General features: G+C 34.7%; 1 protein-coding gene across 1 annotated transcript; it reads right to left on the bottom strand.

Moving 5' to 3' along the window:
- Window positions 1-18,765: 18,765 nt before the first annotated feature.
- On the bottom strand, window positions 18,766-22,038 carry LOC132059810 (F-box/kelch-repeat protein SKIP11-like). Its single transcript, XM_059452591.1, has 2 exons — window positions 21,890-22,038; window positions 18,766-20,671 (listed from the first exon to the last, which is right to left on the bottom strand). The coding sequence occupies exon 2, from the start codon at window positions 20,593-20,595 to the stop codon at window positions 19,303-19,305; it is 1,293 nt and encodes a 430-aa protein (XP_059308574.1). The 5' UTR covers window positions 20,596-20,671; window positions 21,890-22,038; the 3' UTR covers window positions 18,766-19,302.
- Between the last annotated feature and the right edge of the window lie 1,282 nt (window positions 22,039-23,320).

Genomic DNA, 23,320 nt, shown 5'->3' on the forward strand with positions numbered 1-23,320 from the left:
GTAGTTAAGGTCACCTAGTAAGTCTCGGTTGGTCAATTATGTTAATCTTTTAATCCCTGATGTCCTCCTGTTCGTCTATGTCAAATCTATTTTTTGTATGAAATTATAGTTGTCCAGATCTGAAGGGAATGAATAATCATTTGTTAAGTTTCTTAGTGGTGGTATTTGCTAAATAAGTGTATCAAAAGTCCGATAGTTTCGTCTTGCATGATTGTTGTATGCTCAAACTGCGTGCAGAATCCCTCTCTTTCCTCTTATCTCAACGGGCAACCAATGTGTGCATTCAGTTTAGTTTAAATAAGCATGCTTCTGTCCCTTGTAAGTGTAATGGGATAAAAGGGATTAGTTTCACCTAGACGTGATTACTAGTTGCCGGATTAAAAGAGTAATATCCTGTTTAATCCTTTAAATGATAACAAAAAAACAAAGTTTTAGGCGGGGATTGTTTATTTTTCCTCTATATCCTGTACCTGCTAAGGCTCTTTCAAATTTATGAATCTAGGAAGTTAACGGAACTTGTTCTTTTCCTCCAAGATTGTGATTCATCTTGTTAATGGAAGTTGTGTCTTGTTACAAACTGTTGGCTGTTATATTTTGAATGACTGCTGCTGTGGGTTATTGATTTGGGCTGGAAAGAGTTAATGTTACACTACACCTAAGTTGCTACATTTTGAGATCTGGCTAGTGCACTTCGCATGTTGGCTATTAGAGCCAACTGCTGTTGAGTTTGTTTTCGAGTGAAATAATTGCCACCTTTCTTGATAAATTCGCTGCATTTGGTTGAATCATTGTTGTATTTTCGAGATTGAAAGATAACATCCTTCTGAGTAAATTTGTCGCATTAATTGCTGGTTTCTTGCTACGTTCGTTGTTTACTGCAACATACGATTATGATGCTCGTTTGGAAATTACCGCTGTTTCATATTCGTCACTTTTGCTCATTGGACTGAGTGATGTTTCCCGTAGAGACACACCGCACGTTATGTTTCTTTTTGAGACAGGCCCTGTTATAACTAATGTCCCAATACGTATTTTGAGATTGCTAATTCTTTTACACTTAGGCTAAAATGTTGTTGTGTTTTGAGGCCAAATCATTTGGGGCATAATGAAGCAAATAAGTGCAATATTTTGGTGCTATTGAGTTTGAAGAAACAGATCCTATATTGATAAGTTCGTTACGGTGCAAGAATGCTCGGAAAAACTCATTCTAAGCCCCTTTGCTAAATACTTACTGCATGAACATTCCCCGAATGACCCGTTGAGTTTTTGCTATTATTGATCTGTTTGAGTTTATAGTTTTACATGTTTAACCTTATCCATTGATCGTATACTAATTCTTTTCCTTTTATTTTATGCATGACCTTCGCATACGAGTTCGAGGGACTCGTCTTCCGCATTCGGTGTTGGGCCAAGGCCCAACGAAAAACATTATTCCTCCTCCGTCCAATTCTGTCCGCAGCCAATGGAATAAAAATGAAGTTCTGGGTCAAAGCCCAATAAGAAAAAACAACAGCAGCAGCAGTCCTAAAAAATGGGCTGAGCCCATTTAGCTTATTGGCCCTTCTATTTTATTTTTTGTGCATTTAATTTGTATTGCATGACTAACTCTTCATTTTGTTTTATTTTCTTAATTTAGATGAACCTTAGATGAATTAGTAGTTTTAGTTTTTAGTGATGGGTAGTTAGATTAATCCGATGATATATACATTTAGCCAAAACATAGTTAAATAAAGTTAATAAGAAAGAGAAAGAAAATCCATCACCTTTTGCATTCTATTTATAAAACAGTTTAGATTATGTAAGCATATCTAACCAATTGAATCTCAAAGCTTCATTTACATTATTTTAAACCTTTTGCATTCTATTTATAACAAGTCTAGATTTCCTCCACCACTATACTCATATAATGTCATTTTATTCCAAGTTTAAATTGGCTAGGTTTTCTCTTAAAAACTTCCATTTATATGCAAATCATTATATTTTGCAAGTCTCATTTTTAAAATAATATTATTATTTTAAGCTTAACAACATTTATAAGTTTTATTTTTAAGTGGACCATTATGTATTTCTACAAGTTAGATTAAATAGCATTACTATATTTTCCTTTAAAACCTTAATAACATTTGCAACTTATTTTCTTAAGATTTGAGTATTATATTTAATCTAAATTAATTAACCTAAGTTTGGCCGGTAAACCGTAGTTAACGGATCCTAGAGGATGCCTAACCTCTTCCCTTTAGGATAATTGAACCCGTACCTAGAATTTTTTTTGGTTTCGTAGATTTTAACATCAAATCAACTTTAGGTAAATTACTTTAGGTGCCCTAATTCACCGTAAATAATTAGGTGGCGACTCTTAACTTTAAATAACCCCGGAATTATCCGGATGTTGTAAACTATTTTGACTTAGGTTAAAATAGGTTATAACACATTTTTCTCAACAAGTCATCATACGATTCGTTTTTCCCATTGAACCAGGTTATAAGATCTCTAGTCCCCAGGTTGGGTATCCTCATATATGACTCATGAATTTATGGGCATCAATCCCATCCCCCTCGATGTGCTCCAGACCTTTTCTCTTGTCAAGGCCTTGGTTAGTGGATCTGCAAAATTATCACAAGATTTGACATAACCAACGTTAATGGTACCACTTGTCAAATATGATCTCACAGTACTGTGTTTTCTCCTTATAGATCTGGATTTACTGTTATAATAACGGTTTTGAACTCTACCAATTGCAGCGGTGCTATCACAATGAATTAAAATAGGAGGAATTGGTTTTTCAAAATAAGGAATTTGAAATAATAAATTTCTTAACCAATTCGCTTCTTCACTAGTCAAGCTAAAGCAATTAGTTCGAAACTTCCATGGTAGAGTTAGCAATAATAGTTTGCTTTTTTTGATTTCCAACAAATAGCATCACACCTTGCCAACGTAAAAATATAACCGGTAGTAAGAACGGCAATCACCGGATAAAGTGTTCCAATCTGCATCGAAGAAAAGCCTTCAAGTACGGCGGATATTTTTTATAAAACAAGCCATAAGTTTTTGTACCACTAAATATTTCATAACTCTCATTATGGCATGCCAATGTTCACTACAGCTTGCTTGTAAACACTAAGTACTCAACCGCATACGCAATATCGGCCTAGTGCAATTAGTCACATATCTCAAACTTCCAATTAAGCTAGCATATTCCTTTTGATTTATCACATCATTTTCACTTTGAACAGGAAATAAGTGAACACTTGAATCAAAAGGAGTTACAACATGCTTGCAATCAAGAAAGTTAAATTTTTTCAAAATTTCTCAACATAATGTGACTAGTTAAGGAATATTCCATCACATGTTTTAGTAATTTTTATTCCAAGAATTAAATTTGCCTCACCAAGATCTTTCATGTCAAAATAGCTTCTAAAAATATTTATAGTTTCACCAATAACATTCATGCTAGAGCCAAAGATCAATAAATCATCAACATAGAGGCGAACAATAACATGTGAATTATTCCAAGACTTATGATAAATGCACTTATCACACTCATTTGTTTTAAAACCATTCTCAATCATGCGGGAATCAAATTTCTCATGCCATTGCTTTGGTGCACATTTCCAAGCCATATAGGGATTTAGTAAGTTTACATACTTTGCTTTCTTGGCCTGCTTCAACAAAACCTTCGAGTTATTCCATATAAATTTCCTCATTTAGCTCCCCATTTAAAAAAGCAGTTTTACATCCATTTGGTGAATATACAAATCAAAAATTGCAGCAATAGCAATTAAAAGCCTTATGGATGTAATTCTAGTTACCCGGAGAAAAAGTATCAAAAAATTCTAGGCCTTCTAGTTGTTTAAAACCTTTAGCAACTAGTCTAGCCTTATATTTATCAACGAGCCATCCGGTTTTAACTTTTTTCTAAGGACCCATTTACACCCAATTGTTTTACAACCGGTGGTAAATCAACTAACTTCCAAGTTTTATTGGAAATAAGTGATTCCATTTCATCATTTACAGCCTCTTTCCAAAAAATAGCATCATGTGAAGATAAAGCTTCTTGTAAATTAAGAGGGTCATGTCCAACATTAAAAACATAAAAATCAGGATCAAAATCTTTTTCTACTCTAGCTCTTTTACTTCTTCTTAACTCAAAATCATCACTTTCTTTATTTTTCAAAACAGAAGTAGAAGAAATAGGTAGTGATAAAATATTTTCGTTAGTCCTATGACCCCCACTATTTTTAGAATCAAATGGAAATTTATTTTCATGAAAAATAGCATCACGATTCTATTATTATATTATCTTCAAGACTAAAAAATCTATAGGTTGTACTATTTGAAGCATAACCAAGAAAAGCACAAGTAGTAACTTTTTTACCCAATTTACTTATTTTGGGATCCATTAGCCTTACATAAGCTAGACAACCTCAAACTCTTAGATATTCCAAATTTGGCTTGTGACCTTTCCACAATTCAAATGGCGTTAATTTTGTCTTTTTATGAGGCACATGATTCAACATATAACAAGCAGTTAAAATAGCTTCACCCCAAAAATTTAGAGGTGCACTAGACTCAATCAGCATGGCATTAATCAACTCAACCAAAGTTCTATTTTTTCTCTCCGCTACACCATTAGACGTAGGAGAATAAGGTGGAGTAGTTTCATGAATTATTCCCAATGATCTAACAAAAGAATTAAACTCATTAGACTCATATTCACGGCCTCTATCACTTCTAATTCATTTTATTTTTCTACCAAATTGATTTTCAACTTCATGGGGATAAATTTTAAAATTTTCAAAAGCATCACTTTTATTTTTCATCAAGAAAACATATGTATACTTAGAAAAGTCATCAATAAAAGTAATAACATATCTATTTCCTCCACGAGTTAAAATTCCTCCAAGTTCACAAATATTAGTATGAATTAACTCTAACAATTCATTTTTTCTTTCAACTTGAAAATGAGGCCTTTTTGTGATTTTGGCTTTACTACAAGCCTCACATTTTTCAAAATCCTTTTTAATCATTGGGATTAATCCTAGACTACTCATGATTCCCACATAACGATTATTAATATGACACAAACGAGCATGCCAAAAATTAGTAGAAGAAAGCATGTAAACAGAACTAGTAACTTTATTCATCTCAGCATTCAACTTGAACATCCCATCACAAGCATACCCCTTTCCTACAAAAATACCTTTTTTTACTATTACATATTGATCAGACTCAATAATTTGTTTGAAGCCTGCTTTATTAAGAAGAAAACTAGACATTAAATTTTTCTCATGGAAGGAGTAAAAAGTACATCTTTTTAAAATTAACACCCTTCCTGAGGTAAAGCTCAACTCGACATCTCCCTTTCCAAGCACTTGAGTAGTGTGAGAATCACCAAGCATGATGGTTTTGGGCTCCTCAAATGGAGTATACACTTTGAACCAATCTTTGTCATAGCAGACATGACGGTTTGCACCAGAATCAGCCCACCATCCATCAACATTTTCAACCATATTTATGTCTGTTATGACCGCCACAAGTGGCTATTCGGTAACGTTCGCCTGAGGTGTAGGACCACGTTTCCGAAACATGCAAAATCGAGCAATATGCCCACTCTTGTCACAGACAAAGCATGGTCCTCCATTTTGTGCTTGTTGATTTTGTGTTTGGTTGTTACCACCATTATTTTTCTTGGGAGGTCTACCATTATTTTTCTTGAATATTTTCTTCTTAGGCTTCATAGAGGTATTTTTGTTAGCATTAGGAGCAGCATTATTTGAAGTAATTAAATTTACCTTATTTGTGACGGGTTGTAAGTTGCTCTTTTCCGTTTGCAAAAGTGCATCTTGGCCCCTTGCCTCTTCCTCCATGCGGATTCGCATAATCAATATCTCAAGAGGGTTTCCTTTTGTTTGTGGCGCATAGTTTTTGAAATTCCTTCCATGAAGGTGGAAGTTTATCTATTATGCCACAAACAACAAGTTTTTCTCCAATTTTGATCTCCTCGGACCTAAGCTCTCCAACAATCATTATAAAGTCTTGATCTTGATCTACCATCGATTTGTTGTCCACCATTTGAAACGAAAAAAATCTACTAGCGACATATTTTTTCGCTCCAATCCTCGGTATCATATTTACTCTTTTAATGCTTTCCAAATTTTCTTTGCAGTAGAGTAAGTTCTATCATAATAATCATAAAAATTATCTGATAGATAATTAAGTAAATAATACCGACACTTGTAAGAATCCTCATCATACTTTTCAATTTTTTCTTGAAGAGAAATAAGTTCTTCATCATTCATGGAAGAGTTATCTACTTTGTTTGGATTCTTCTCAGTTAACACATAAGAAACATTGAGAAGACTTAAGTAGAATAGTACTTTACCCTTCCTTCTCTTAAAATGAGTACCATTGAACCGAAATGGCTTGTTAAGATCTCCCACTTTGACATCGGCATATTTTTCAATTGTAGCCATATGAATCTCCTTAAAATTGTTGGTGATAATACAATGAAATTACAATTACAATTGAAAAATAAAATGAAGAAATAAAAATATCTTCGGCTGAGGCGTGGATATCTCGCTCTCTTTAAGGAGATTCAAGCCCATTGTAAAGAAATCTACCCGTCCAATAGAAGAATCTTTCGACTTGTCCCCTCCAGGATACAACAAACTCGATCACTTCGTACAACTCAACAAACTCTGGACAAGATGTTGAGTCCAAAGCTCCACCAAAAAGAAGAACACCTTCCTTCAACTAATAAACTCTCTTTTAATTTTCTCACTTTTTAAGAACTCTCCAAAGTATATATTTTTCTCTACACCCCACAAGTTAAGGATGACTAACTATTTATAGCTAGAAAAATCATCCTTGAATTAATGTGATATGAATAGGGTAGTAAAGTAGGTAGATAAATGGAAGAATATTATTTAGAGGTTACAAGAAGAATGTGCATGAATATTGAGTTAACGGAGAAAAGAGTTACAAGAATATTATTACCACATTCTTCCACTAAATAAATGAGTAATGAAATAGTGGTCAATGAAAATGTTATGGCAGAAAAAACCTTTGGAAGTGGAGTAACATTCTGTCTCTTAACATTAGGGATGTACATGGACCGGGTTGGTTCGGATTTTTTAAACACCAAACCAAACCAATTGCGTCGGGTTTTTGAATTTATACACCAAATCAAACCAATAAAATTCGGGTTTTTCAACCTCGGGTTTTCTCGGGTTATTCGGTTTTCTCGGGTTATTCGAGTTTTTTTTCGGAATAGTCTTGATACAAAACATATAACTTTTACTTCAAATATTTCTTTAGTCCTAGTAAGATACAACTATGTAATTGAGGTGTTTCATAAGAAAATAACACAAAATGTGAGAAGAGTGATGACATTGTATTAAAATATTCAACAAAAGATAATAAAATCGGTTAAGAAAAATATTGCTAATTAATAAGCCATAAAGAAAATGACCATAATCTAAAAATACTAAGTCATGCTAAAATAAGTACGGTTAATAAGTATTAATTATATGACAAGAAAAAAAAAACTTAAGTTATGTATTTTCATTCTCTAAACCAATTATGCAAAAGTAAAGAATAGATATCCAAAATTATTGTCATTTCTATGGATAAATTCAAATTCTTTTTGTTAGTATTAGTGTTGAGTTGGTTTTGGTTTGGACTTTATATGAGTTACTAACATCGATAGGATATAAAACTTATTCACATTCAAAATCCTAAGTTCAAGCTTGAATAATATGATAATAGATGAAAAACTACGAAAAAAAAATTAAGAAATATTTATAAATTACATTACAAATAAATATTTTTATGTATACAATATTTTAAAAATTGAATACATGTAATGTCGGGTTGGTTTGGTTCGGTTTGACTTTTTTTAGCTAAAACCAAACCAAACCAATTATGGTCGGGTTTTTTTTCCAACACCAAACCAAGTCAAACCAAACCACTAGTCGGGTTTTTTTCTCGGTTTATCGGTTTGGTGCGGTTTGTCGGTTTACTTTGTACACCCCTACTTAACATGTAGAAGTTATTTGGACATAATAGACACTTTATGACACATTTTTTAATATTAAAATGCTAATTAGTCCCATCAACAACTATATATGCATTTGATGAATTGAGAATCAATTATAATATAATCGAAGTGAACTCAAGTAATGGAGTTTCCCCTCCCCTATTTTGGGTCACCATAACCCCCCCCCCCCCCCCCCCCCCCAAAAAAAAAAAAAAAAAACTTTTAATCTTTATGAATTTCTCCTTTTTAGAAAAAATAGAAGTTCATTTTTTAATATTATGAAAAGAGGTATATAGAGAGGTTTAACTTTATAATGGATGCAAATATCAAATTGAATACTTGGTCAATTGTTGTGAAAATAACATCTCAACATTCTAACAGCGTGAAACTATATATGGCACAAAAAATTAGAGTATTGAAATAATCAAGCAACATTATATCTTACCTTATCTAGGTCTTCATTGACTTTGATCCAATGCCTAAGTCAAATTTTGATTTTGCCCCAGCAACAATACAACTTTGAAATTTAAAATTCATGCCTTTTACGAAATACGAATTACCATTTGCAGTTATACATGCAATTTGTATTGTATGATCATTTTAATATGTACTGTATGAAAAGTACGAAGGATTTTAGAAGTGTTGATTAAACTTTTTGCCGTTCATAAAAAAACTTTACAATAGACAAAATTATCATATATATAAACATGAAGTCCTTATGTGAAATGTTGATTAAATTTTCACTCTTTAAAAATATATTTTACATCAAACAAGTTCGTCATTTAATTAGTATTTATTTTAATGAAAAATGTATTTTTCTTATATAAATTATTTATTAATTCACAGGATATATACGTGCAATGTACGTTCACTTAAAGACTAGTTTTTTTTTATTATATTCTTAATCGGAGAACTCTAACGGAGCCGATATTCACATATTGATTTGATCCGACTTTTAAAATTGTAATAAATTCGGCATAGAGCGCAAAATCTTAGTACTCTTATGAGAAAGGTTCCGCGTAAAAAATCCACCAACTTTGAATGTATAAAAGATCTCTAGTTAAATTTTTGGATCTAACCTTGTAGACAAAAATACACTACATAATCCAAGGATTGACATCTTTATCCAATCTTTTTTTTTTTTTTCAAAAGAAAGGCGAAAACAAAAAAAGATTAGTTGTGTGCCTATTTGACAAGTTCTCGTTGAGTATACACAAATATTTGAGGGAAGTTTAACTTTTAGCCAGGCAACTAAATGTAGTGTATATATCAAGTGTATAATTTAATACTCCCTCCGTTTTAATTTATATGAACCCATTCGACTCAAGATTTACATTTAAGAAAGAGAGAAAGACTTTTTTAAACTTGTAAAAAATAAGTTCTTAAAATTTGTGTATACAAATCATTCATAAAGTGAATTTGTTTCCAAATTAGGAAATAGGTCATTCATTTTGATACGGACTAAAAAGAAAATAGGTTCAAACAAATTGAAATAGAGAGAATAGTTATAGAATCCTCATGTACTGTATACACACTAATTATACTGCTTAAATTTTGTTAAAAAATAAAAATTAGGGTTGTTCCTTTTAAGGGCCACTTTGGACTGATGTGTGGTGTAAAAAATCCCAATATTTAGTCCACCTTTATTGGTTAGATTTTCAAAGAAATAGTTGGTTACAGCTATTTGATTTCTGATTTGCTATTTTATTTCTTTATGATTTGTAGTAATTCTCTCCACAATGAAATGATATCGTCAAAAGTTCTCCAATGGAGCAACTTTGAGTCCGAAATTTAAATGACTCAAAAAGAGACAGGAAATACCAAAATAATCCATTAAAAATAAAGTTACATAATTACCTTTTGCGCACTAAATTAGTGCGCATAGGTCTTTAATAAATCGCCCAGCCCTTTGTTCATTGGCCAAAAGTTTTGAAATTCACTTTTTTTTTTTTTTGGTACTTTGATCAAAGATTAATCATGTGTAAAAATGCCGGAATATCAATATTTTATATAGAACATGATATCTTTTTCTGCGAACAATAATATAGGCTCAATACATCAAGTATACTTATACGTTTGGATCGTCGTTTTAGGGGTTATAAAGTGCCCCAAGTAAGTTTTCTTCTTTTGGAAACTTATTTTGTTTGTTTGGAAACTTGTTATCTTTAGGTTTAAGTGTTTTGATTAATTTAGGACGTCACACGAATTATTATTAAACGACAATAAAATCTAAGATAACTAATTATCATTAAGAAAATAATACCAAAAAAAATATATATATATATATATAATATTAACATAAAATGTACATTTTATTTATAAATACACAATCTCCATCCCCTAGGTCCCACATGTGGGAGCCTTTAGAATAATCTTATGCCTAAGACGAACCCCACCACCCTCACCATCATCTCCATCCCCCTTCTTCCTCTTAATCCGTATATGCTCTATGGTATGATCATCCTGCGTTCCCTTCCTTGGGGGCTTGTTCAAAATATGCTTCCTATGGGAGACGATGGTGACCGAAATGTGAGCTTCAGGAGATGGCTCAATTTCAACAGGAGACAGGTCCACAGGCGCAGAAGAATGAACCTGAAATAACATATAAACAATTTAGTTTAGATTTATGCTAAACTAAACATGGAATAACATATAAACAATTAACATATACATTATTTTATTATAAAAAATCAAACCTGTATGTCGACAGGCTCTTGAGATGGCTGGCGAGAGGGCTCCTTAGAGGGCCCATGAGCTGGCTCCTCAGCGGTCTCCTAAGCGGGCCCTGGAGCTGAAGATGTAGATGGTGCCGGAGCAGGAGACGGATCCACAAGCGCAGAAGAATGAAGTTGAAATAATACATAAACAATTTAGTTTAGATTTATGCTAAACTAAACATGAAATAACATATAAACAATTAATTTAATACATTATTTTATTATAAAAAATCAAACCTGTGTGTCGATGGGCTCTTGAGATGGCTAGTGAGAGGGCTCTGAGATGGATCCTCGCCGGCCTCTGAGCGAGCTCCGGAGCCTGAGACATGTCGAAGTCCTTGAATAAGTAATCGAAGTCTAGCTCTGTGACACCCTGTAGATTACGAGCTGGCCACTCACCCTGTAAATGACAAACTGGCGGCTGTGCAGGCGATGACCAGAACATATCTGAAAATAAATCCGGCGTATATATAGGTGTCGACGGATGCTCTGAAGTCAATGGTCGGTAAGAAGTCAACAGGATTTCTAAAGTCGATAGAGGCTGCTGGGCTGGAACTAGAACTGGAGCATGCTCGTCAGGCTCATCTACTAGACCACCACCCTTTCTGGCCCCACCCTCTCTGTGACAAGCCCCTTTGGCCCTACCACCTCGGCCACCAACCCCTCTGCACCTACCCTCTCGACCACCAGCCCCTCTGGACCCACCCCCTCTGTCACCCTTCCTTCTGCTACCACCACCTTCAGCATGAGCACGATCATGACCACCCGCTACTTGATGCGGAACCTCTGGAACACGCTCGTCGAGATGTCCAAGCTCCTGTGCCTGTAGCATACCACTCTCGGCTAGCTGAACCATCCGCACTGCATATCCCGCTATTCGAGGGCATCCATATGGTCCAAGCTCTCCCAGTGTATCCTCTGTACGGTCCGTAGCTGCATTTGTTTGCAAATATTAATGATTGAATAAATTTGTAATGTAATACATAAGATGACTAATTAAGTTTAAGACTAATAAAATTACCAACGCCTCATACTGTCCTGCGCCTGCTGCATATCCTCGGCCATCTGCACGAGGCCTCGCGGGGTTGCCAATCAAGCTGTGAGTGTTCCGCGTGTACCACTCCATGGACCTCTGGATCAGAGTCGCATGTCCGACCACCGCTAGCGTTCGTACCTTCTGATCCCAACTGTGGACCTGGAGCTACATAAAGGTCCGCCATGCATCAGTGACGGCCGCATACTCGTCCCACGAATAATGGTCGTGCTCCTAAGTAACCTGCTCGGGTATATTCTGTACATGGCCAAACTGTCGTAAGACGCGGTCGGGCTTTTGATCCTCAATGATATTCATATGTATCAACGGACACCGCGACCTCCACGTGGGCTCACCAGCCCTACAAAACACCCGCAGCTGATCCAAAATCTGATCATGCGGCGTCTGTATAAAAGCTTGTAAAAAGAATTGAATTAGTTAACAATAAAAGACTAATATATTAAAAAAAAATAAGATACTAATGTTACATCCAAAAAACTTACCGTGTCCGCCGTCATACGATCTAGCTGATCCCTGAACGGGAGAATACTATGGTGCGTATCCACATCTCGGATTACGCCTCCCGTCCATCTCCGCGCGTAGGGCACCGCCTCAACAACATAGTCGAGCGGAGGGTCAGCAGCTGTGGGCTGAAAAGGTCTCATCCTAGTCCACGCCCATATCTAAAAGGGTCATTAAAAAAAAATATTTTATTAGTCGTCACTTAAAAAAGTTATATTTAGAATAAAATTACACACACTTAAATATATTACTTGGAGGAGCGAGCAAAATGCAGCGACATTGGTCCTTGAGCTCATAGACGCTGGACAGAATCTTCGATACATGTAAGCCAGAACAACAGCTCCCCAACTGTAACATCCCAACTGGCCCAGATGCTCCAGAAAAGGCAAATACCTCAAGCTCACATACGAACCCGATGTGTTCGGGAACAGGATTCCCCTAAATATGATGAGAAGATACAGACGAGCACGTTGGTTAACATCCACCTAAGGTGTGTCCTCTGTAATCGAATGCTCCATGTCTTCGAGGCGCAAGCGAGTAACGAGGGAATGTATCAACACCCGACTCTGTCCCCATATATCACTCTCCCGAGGCGCGAAACCAGTGAGCCTAGTCAACTCTTGCCGATACAACGGCATCTGCTGAGGCTTCTCAATATACAACGCGCGTCAATCTACTTGTAGATCTCAAATAACCTCCACATTCTGAAGGGTGATGGTGGCCTCACCAGTGCGAAGATGAACTGTATGGGTCTCCGGTTGCCATTGCTCAATCATGGCCGTCACAAGAGCCCTATTATGCTGTACGCGACCAAAGAACGATGCAACGGTAGATACCGCCCTGATATAGTATATCAAAGACTCGACAATGTGGGGGGCGAGCTCCTAAAATATCCCATGCTTGTTCCATTAACCTGGGACGGACCAAGCGGCTGGCATCTACATCCGAATCCCATACGAGCTGGGACCTATCTTTACTGCTGGGCCGTCAGATGAAGTACCTACGCTCTGGCCCCGGATGAAGGGGGCGAGATCCATGGAGGTGTCGTATCTGTTTTATGCATTTTTAATTAATCATTATCAAGTAATATTGATTATATAATCTTTTATCGAAAAATTATACTAAGGATGTGCAATCTTAAACTAAGGATGTTTAATTATACTAACTAACTAAGACTTTAACGGGAAATTATATTAACTATCTAAATTTGCTAATTAATAACTGTTAATTAATTATTATACTAACTAAAATTAACTAACTAATATATTATTAATGCTATTTTAAATCTTGAACTAAGGATGTTCAAACCTAAACTAAGGGTTAAATAAAATTAACTAACAAATATCATATTAAGGATATTAAGGTTTAACTAAGGATGTTCAAACCTAAACTAAAGATTTCAATTCTAAACTAAGGATGTTCAATCCTAAATTAACAAATATTTCACAAATAAAAATATAAAGATTAACAATTCATTATCATGTAATTAACGATTAGCTAGCAAATAATTAATAAATAGTTAACAAATAAACAATTAACTAATGAAATTATTAACAAATATTTAATAAATAATTAATAAGTAATTAACTAATCAAACTATTAACAAATAATTAATAAATAATTAACAAATAAACAATTAGCTAATCCATCAATTAACAAATACTAAATAAATAATCAACAAATAAACAATTAGCTAACAAACAATTAATTAATAAAAAAATTTAAAAAAAAAATGAAAAAGGGGCAGTGGACTGCCCCATTTGAGCCCAAAAAAAAAAGTGCGTAGTTTTTTTGAATCCGCAACTATTACACAATAATCATACTTAGGATAATAATATATTTAACAATTTAATAGAAAATTCGCAGTGAAATACCTAGATTGAAGGTTGTTTTTAATTTTTGAAATCAAATTCTACGCCACTTTATTCCGAAATCAAAGCTTTGAAACTTGTTCCTTGCCTTGAATATACCAAGAAATTGATTTTCGGGTTAAAAAATAACACGAAAATGATGTTTTTAAAAAGTGGGGACCACTATTTTTTGGTTGATCGTCATTTTTTTTTTAAATGGTGGGGAACCGTTGGGGTGGGAAAGATGGTGGGGACTTTTATTAAAAAACTATTGAGCACTAATTTAGTGCGCAATAGGACTTAACTTGTTCCTTGCCTTGAATTTACCAAGAATATTGACTTTCGGGTTAAAAAATAACACGAAAATGATGTTTTTAAAAGGTGGGGACCACTGTTTTTTGGTTGATCGTCGTTTTTTTTTTTTGAGAAATGGTGGGGGACCGTCGGGGTGAGGAAGATGGTGGGAACTTTTATTAAATAACTATTGCGCACTAATTTAGTGCACAATAGGTCGTAATTGTAAATTTACAGTTTGGTCCTATTGCGCACTAAATTAGTGCGCAAAGGTTAGTTTGGTAACTTTTTTTTAATGGGTTATTTTAGTACCTCCGACCACTTTTTGGGTCATTTAAGTTGCAGGCTCAAGCAACTTTACATTACACCATTTGATAAGGGGTGCTGACAGGGCCGAATTTGTGTGATAATTTTGGGGCATGTGAACCCATGGTCTTCCCGTAAAATTAGGTATTTTATGTATATATTTTTTAAAATTGGTATAATATTATCTGTTGGAACCCATACTACAAGAAGGCTAAATTATGTACTTGTTTGAAGGTTGAGTTATTTACCTAAATGATTAGAGATCAATTCCCACTTAATATATTTTCTTCTTTCTTTTTTTAGTGGTGAACTCATATTCTAGAAATCTTAGATTCGCCTTTTTAAAAAGAGTCTAAAAATGAACTATTATTCTTTATTTTTCTCTTATTTCTACATTTTTAAGAGGAAATTAAAGAAAAGGGATTTTGCTTTCTTATCTCATGATGACAAAAAGTTGATGGTGGAAAACTAAAGAAATTGACATGCTGGTAAATAATAGGTAAAAAATTTATAGGCCGTCCTAGCTTTGGAGCTAGAATCGGGTCAACCCGTTTTGTCTTACAGGTTCTTGTCCAATTTTCACTAATGTCTTTCATTTTTGTGGGTGTATATATATATATATATATATAGGGGCCGATTTAGATCATTAGATGGGGTTCCCGAACTCCCATACATTCGCGCTGATCCGGTATTTATATTGAAAAATTCAGTAAATATATAAGAAATATAAGTTGGGAACCCATTAACAAAGTGTGTTGTTAGTCTAGTGACAGAGAATAGAACCCGTAAGCTCTACTCTTCTTGGTCAAGGGTTCAAATCCCCTTGGTCACCTGTAGGCCTTTGTTTTGTCTCTTTTTATTTTTTAATTTGAGACGGGTGGAAACCCATAAACTTTAAATCTGCCTCTACAGTAGATGAATTGAAAGTTTCTGTATTATGGGTCGATATAATTTGGAAGCCTTTCTGAAGTAGGAAAAGGAGAAGCCGACACGCATACAAGGAAAGAAGGAAGATGCAAGTCAAACAAGGATTGATTTCAGGTACAATTATGAAACCAATTTGGTTGGATACAACAAGACAAGGCGACAACTATTTCTATATAAACACATCACGAATAACCTTTTGGAGCTTAACCACAATCCCAGCATTCCAACGTGAAGCAAGAGTGAGCGGAGTCAACGCCTAGTCTCAAGAAGATCCAACTACCTGTCAACAAAGAACCCGAGCGTATCAAGATTTTTCATCAAGTTCTTTAGTTATAATAGTTAAGTTTTAGTTGTGGTTCCATCTATTTACCTCTCCTAGAATGTGTCATAGGTGTTAGTTGGTATTGAGTTGTAAGATACCTCTTTGACTGAATAGAGTCATTGAGGTGTTAATTGCTAGCAGTTAGACACTTTTATAGCGTAAGTGGGTAGAGGGGACTGTTAGGAACAGTTCCTTACAAGTCGTCGTAACCTTAAACTGCTCGTGTTTAGTGAAGTTTGGGAAAGTCCTATAAGAGATAGGCCGTGATTTTTTCCTCACTTGAGCAAGCAGTTTTTCATGCCCGAAACGTCGATATCACACTTAAACATTTATGGTGACCTATTACACACCTGACCATCTAAAAAGTGTATTTATTTACCCCTGAAAGCTTGTGGCACAAAATATAATAATAATTATAAAATAGGCGTGTTTTATTTAAAATTACAGCAAAAAAAATAAAGAAATTAATTTTTCCCAAAAAAAATCCCCGGTCAAACTTCACCACCAACCACCCGAAACCACCACGTTCACCTGCACCTCCTCAGTCCATCCGGAGCCCTCTCTGCTTGGTCAATGATTTCTCCAACCAACCAAGGCAACAACCCTCCATTGGTATACTTGTGAAATTTCCCACATAAAATTAATAATAACAAATCTGTTGCTATTGATGTAACGTTGATAGCAGCAATAGTAGTAAAATTACTAATACTCCCTCCGTTCAAATTCATTTGAAAGATTCCATCTTTTTTAAGAGGCGGTGTTGATATTTTGCTAATTTTGGACTGAAATTCGGGGCATGGAGAAAATTCGATTCGTTTTGCAGCCATGGCGCTGTCCTCTTCTCTTTTTACTTCATTTTACAGATCTAAGCCTCAACTTCAGATGGGTCACTCTGTATTCTTCACGGTCAGAAACCGGATCCGAATTTGATGGAAACCCAGTTCATATTTAGCTCAAAAGACTGAGCTCAAATTTTGTTGGCGTGGGATATGACACAGGTGGGTGGGGTGAATTAGTGATGAAGGAGGTTAATTATGATGGGTTTAATGGTTAATTAGGGTAAATATAATTAACAAAAAACAATCTATAAATAAAGAAAAGAAAAGGAAAAGAAAACAAATTTAGACATGGCAATGACGTGGCGTCAATGTAGCTCGTGAGTGTAAATCACCCCATCTTATGAGAGTGGTGTTATAGCTCTCAAGGGGTAAATATATACACTTTTTAGATGATCATGTGTGTAATAAGTCACCATAAAAGTTTAAGTGTGATATCCACATTTTAGGTATAGTTTGAGGGTCGATTTATGTCTTTTGCCTTATTTGTACTTGCATAGTATGTTTCGAGTTTAAATAGAGTAACACGGTCATTCAGGGTTTATAGCCGACCCAACTTATTTGGGACTAACACATAATTATTGAATCAATTTAGAGTTCCAGGAAAATAGCGATTGAATACCAATCAATTCCATATACCAAATTAATAAGAGTAGCAATAATAAGTCCCAAGTAGTCATATAAATATGTATAACTGCTAGTGTGAATTACACCTATGACTTTTTACCATACTTCGACTGATCAAACTGCAAATCTGTATATTCTTTCCTTTCTTGTTTAAGCACTCTTCATTCATTTACAACACATTCTGCTAAGATCGTTAGACACGAAGAAGTAAAAAACACAACTATATAAGACTGATTTAACTTAGGGTGAGTGTTTCCCAGGTTTTACATTCTTTCATTAACAAAAACACTTGAAAGAATTCTACTTTTTGGCATAGCAAAGTAGGTGGAATATTTAGGCTAAGGACAGGCTATAAATAGACAAAAGAAAGTCCAAAGACTTGAGAGGACACATTTTCACTTCAGAAAATAGAAAGATGTGTGCAACTATTGGAGAATACTTGATTACAATCTGAACCAAGTTACACAATGCCACAAGATTTTAAGATTCATAATACACATGTACACACGTATCAGTTCACCACAACTCTTAACACATGGTAACTGGAATAAAGAGTTAAATCGACTTCACTAATCTGAAAAAGATAATATACACTTCTGAAACATCTTTTGAGGATCTCACACAAGCATAAGTTACCAACATGTTTATATGAAAAACCTGCCATGAAAGAAATTAAAATATGCCCTCCCTATCATTTTAAGTTATGCACATGTACCCATTTTTGCCTGTAAGGACATAAATTATGTCTATTAACCACAACTTCTCAAACTAAAGGCATAAAATATGCATAAATGGGTAATAATGGTTTGTTTAGTTTTACGTATAGGCTTTCAGATTGCATCCTTACTACCTATCTATCCATTTTACAACTTCGAATCCGCACAAAAGGCGAAGTTCCCAGCTGATTATGAATGAATTAAAACAGCTACTAAGCCTAAATGACAACTATGCATTAGGCAGCTTGTCATTCAAATTCCAAATCAAGTTAAACATTTATAAAAGCTGGCCTACCATCTATGAACCCGTATTCTTCTCTCCACGGGAAAAAAGACGATAATTAATGTTAACAACTACGTGATTGGTGCTTAACTCTTTATTCGGTTTACTTCTTTACACTCTACCCTCTCAAACCCCACTTTGTGGGCTTACACTAGGTATGTTGTTGACTTCTTGTTGTTGAGGTGGTACTTCTTTCAAATATCAAAACACGTAAATTATCATGTAAGCATCAGATATTGAACAAACATGCCTTTAATGCACCATCTGTCACAATAAAACGAATAAAGCTCAAAATAGCACAAACAGAAACTAATTTCTAAAGATACCAATTATGTCAAAAGTAATCTCAATCTGTAGCCTCTCAACAAGAATAAAATCATTAAGTACATAAACCTAGATGTCAAATGAACATCACTACAGAACCTTATTTCTCTTCCTCAACAATGTCAAGAAAAATAAGGATCACAGAAAAACCAGATGTAAGACTACCTTCTATGATTTTTCCAGAGAAGCTTTAGGAAACCCAAAAATCTATCACTGTATTGCTCCCATCTCCAAGTTATTATTTTACCTCTGCTATTTTGATGGCCACCTTTGGATTTTTATGCAGTTGAAAATGGAGAAGATAATTCAATTGTACTCAAGACCTTCTAAAGAACATAATTCTGTTGAATATTGGGTATAGTTTGGTATCCTCCACTATGAAAAAAGATTAAAAAAGAGGAGTTTGAAAGAGAAAATGTTACCAATTGGCAAGAATTTGTTGCCCCAGAAAACAAATCTGTATCTATTAGCAAAAATCGCTGCTACAGTACACATGGGGTTGGAAACTCAGCAACCCATGACAGCACAATTATACACAAAGCTACCAGATCGCTTTCGTCCAAGCAAGTTCCACTGAGGTGGTCCTTCACTTGGAACCCATGCATTCACTTCGATATGGCCTTCGCCCATGGCTCTAGGCCCTCCGATTACAATTAGCTTATCACCACAAGCTCTAAAAGCCAAACCCCAACCATTCATGGAAGCTGCTCTTTCAGGCAATCTTCCTATGCTAACCCACGCTTTATTTTTCTTGTCGTACTTCCTCACTGCCATTTCGGCATAATCAGCAGCATACAAATCATTATTTACAACTGCCACCAAAGGAGGTGCTTCAGATGCAGCAGGCGTATCTGCATCGGCTCGGACAGGAGACATGCTCGGGATTTCTGTCCATTTTCCTGTTTCCAGATCATATTCCTCTCCACAGGTCAATCGTGAAATTGACTCAGTTCCTCCAATGCCTCCAATTACATAAAATTTTTTGTCCATGAATACCGCAGAACACATCTTACGCGGCTTATTCATGCTTGGTAAAGTCTTCCACGTTCCCTTCTCTGAATTGTAAAGTTCTGCTGAGCTTAGGATTTTGCCCTGTGAGTCACAACCGCCAGCTAGGATGGCGATCTCCCTGAGGCTGGCAGAGCCAAACAAACACCTCGGTGCATTCATTTGCATTCCAGATGACCAAGTGTTTGTCAGTATACTGTAACGATAAATGACATGCGACAAAATCTCCTTTCCAAACACGAGCAGCTCTGTGCCAACTGCCAAAGACTCCTTATCCGAGAACACAAAGCATTCATTGGGATCCATTGATGGTAGATGCATCCAACGGGAACGAGTCGGATCAAAAGCTTCCCATTCAAGTAGCTGGCAAGAAAAATAAACCCAATGCTCAACCACACCATTTTGCCGGCGCAATCTGTAAAGCTCCCCACTCCTAATTAACGAGCGAAAGCTAGTATTCAAAGACGCAATAGCGCCATAATCAGATCTGGAGCAATGAATGAGACAGCTAATCGAGTTGTCTCGGCCAATCACAGGAATAAGAGAACTCGAATCAGAATTATCTGCAGTATTATGTTGATTACCAGCTTGGTCATCTAGAGCAACTTCTCCGTTGGGAGAATCAGATCTCTTTGGCAACTTGCGTTGCAAAACTTCATTCTCCTGATTATGTTCCAATGGCCTTTTACCGCGCTGAGCTTCAATCCTATCAACGCTGTAATTCATGCAGGCTGCCCAGTTGCTTTCTCTTGGAAAATCCCTCGGAACCAAACAGGACCGGTCTTCCAACATGTCGTCCAGGTTCAACCTGGAAAGAAGAACCAATACCACGGCTTAAAGATGCTCCTCGTCACCAAGCTGATATCCACTGACGAGAATTGACATGCAAAATAGAGAATTCCCAATAAGAATTCGTCAAAACACAGACAGAAACCTGTTGAATTCTAAGACTGAAGAGAGAACTGAACAATAATGTTCTCCCTTAACAAAGCACAATATAAAAAATTTATAACTGTATTTCCATCATGTCAACTTAATCACAAAATAAAGCAATCCCAGAGAAGTCAATATCTTATAACAAACAAAGCGAATCCAGATAACGCAAATGGAAAGAATAGTCATGAGAGGAAACGATAGAAGTAAATATACGACCACACACTCATTTAAGAACAAAGAATAACAATCCAGATAAAGTGATTCTTACAAAGATTTGATTCTTCAATACACACGATAACTGCAGAAGCCAGTAGACCCTCAAAAGACAACCGAAATATCCAGAAATAACAAATACATAGAATCAGAAACACCTCAAAGAACCAAAAAAAACTGAAGATTTTCAATCAAATGAGCATACAAGAACAAAGAATAACAATCCAGATTAAGTGACTTCGTATACAGATTCATTTACCAATACATATAATAACTGAAGAATGTCAGTAGACCTCCCAAGACAATTGAATTCACCAGTAATTACAGACTTGGAATCGAAATAACCTCAAAACGCCCTAAAAATTGAAGCTTTCGATCAAAGAATCATCCAAGAACAAAGAATAACAATCCAGATTAAGTGACTTCCACAAAGATTCAATTTTTCAATTCAAGATTGTTAAATTTGCAAGAAATGAGGGATGCCCTTTATCAGAAACAACCAAAAGTGACATAAAAACTTCAACTTTGGATCAAAGGAGCAAGCAAGAACAGAAACTTTCAATCCAGATAAGTAACTTCTTGTAAAGATTCAATTTTTCAATTCAAGATAGTTAAATTTTCCAGAAATGACAGATAACCCTTATTAGAAACACCCAAAACAACATAAAAAATTCAACTTTGAATCAAATGAACATGCAAGAATTATCAAATAATTTACCAACTCAGATCTCTTATTTCAGATCGCAAAACACCCATTAACTCAAATCTTGCGTTCATTTCAATCTCAGTGATTCTATTAGATCTCTTTATCTAATAAAAAAGCATCACCTAACAACATAAAAAATAACGGAAAATGGAAAAAAGAAAACAGCAACAGTTAAAAAAAATAATAATTCCAAAATAGAACACATTTCAAACATATCAAAAGGGCTATTACCTGATTGGATTTATGTGGAAAAAAAAAAAAACAATCTTCTCTCTTTATGTTTCTCTATGTATACATCTTCAACTCAAAATTCTACTCTGTGTGTGTGTGTGTTTTTTTTTTTTTTTTTTTGCTGTGTACAGAAGGGTCACTCTTTTTTTAAAAAAAAAATTTTTTGGTTCGGTTTCGACTAAGTTTGTTCTGTGGATTTTCTGTGCAAACAAAGTAGTAGACTTTGGCTTCTGCTTTGAGGCATGATTTCTCTGAGGAGTCTTTTATCTCTCTAAACACCCTATTTTATGTCAACAACTAAAGAAATATATAGTAAAATAATAAATAATACTGTTCATTCCAAACAACAGTTGTTTACATACTAAGACATTATGAGCCCGTTTGGATTGACTTATAAGTTGTTTTCAGCTTTTTAGAGTGTTTGGTACTTTGGCCACAAAAAAAGTCTATTTTTCTTAAAATAAATTCTCAAAAAAAATAATTGGACCCATTTAAATTTAGTTTATCTAAAGCGTTTTTAAAGGTCGAAAACAAATTATAAGCCAAAAAATAAGTTAGACTACCCCAACTTATTTTTTTCACTTATAAAGAAAAATTTTGTTTATATAAGTCAATCCAAACGGGCTGCATACTGGATATGTTGTTTTGGTATATGCTTCTTTTGTAGTTAATTCGGAGGTGAGTTATGTAAATATTAAATTTTGCATAATAATTATGTTTGGTAACTAGTTAGAAGGAAATTATTCATGTATAAAGTTAATTGTTTGATTTGTAATTTTAAAACCTTTATAACTAACATATGTATAAGTTATGAGTGAATATATACGTTATTTTATGTAAAACAGAGGGTAGAATAAACAATATTCCCTCTGTTTTAAAATGTTTGTCTGATTTTAATTGGACACAAAGTTTAAGGAAGTAAAGAAGACTGTTGAATTTTATTGTCTTAAATTAAATATGTGTAAAATGTGTCAAAATGTCCTTTAATCTTGTGATTTTAAACATGCTATATGAAAAGTTAAAATTAAATAATTACCAAAAAAAATAATTCTTTTTTAAACGGGAGTAAGACAAATATTTTGAAACAGAGAAAGTACATGATAACTCTTAACTACATAAAATATTCCTCCTAACTATTCGCTATATTATTAATATCTAAATAACTCTACCATATGACTCCATGTGTATATAAAAAATACAGAGAAAGAGAAAGAGGGAGATCCATAAAGAAGGGATGGAAGGTTAAGCTTGGAGGAAGAAGGTTGTGGACCCCTACAGTTTAGGAGAGTTTCTGTTCTTCAGTTCTTTTCTTTCCTATTTTTGAGAGTACTTTTGATGGTTCCTTTGGTTTTTTCCCATAACAATATAAGATTCAGTATTTTTTTAATTACGTTAATACACTCCCTTTCTATTTTAAATTAATTAGTTTTT

Source organism: Lycium ferocissimum, chromosome 6 (genome assembly GCF_029784015.1).
Source record: "Lycium ferocissimum isolate CSIRO_LF1 chromosome 6, AGI_CSIRO_Lferr_CH_V1, whole genome shotgun sequence".
In the NCBI taxonomy this organism is placed as follows: domain Eukaryota; kingdom Viridiplantae; phylum Streptophyta; class Magnoliopsida; order Solanales; family Solanaceae; genus Lycium; species Lycium ferocissimum.

What these genes read in the sequence shown, in the direction of transcription:
- LOC132059810 (XM_059452591.1), bottom strand. Translation starts at nt 20,595, where the DNA reads ATGTTGGAAGACCGGTCCTGTTTGGTTCCGAGGGATTTTCCAAGAGAA.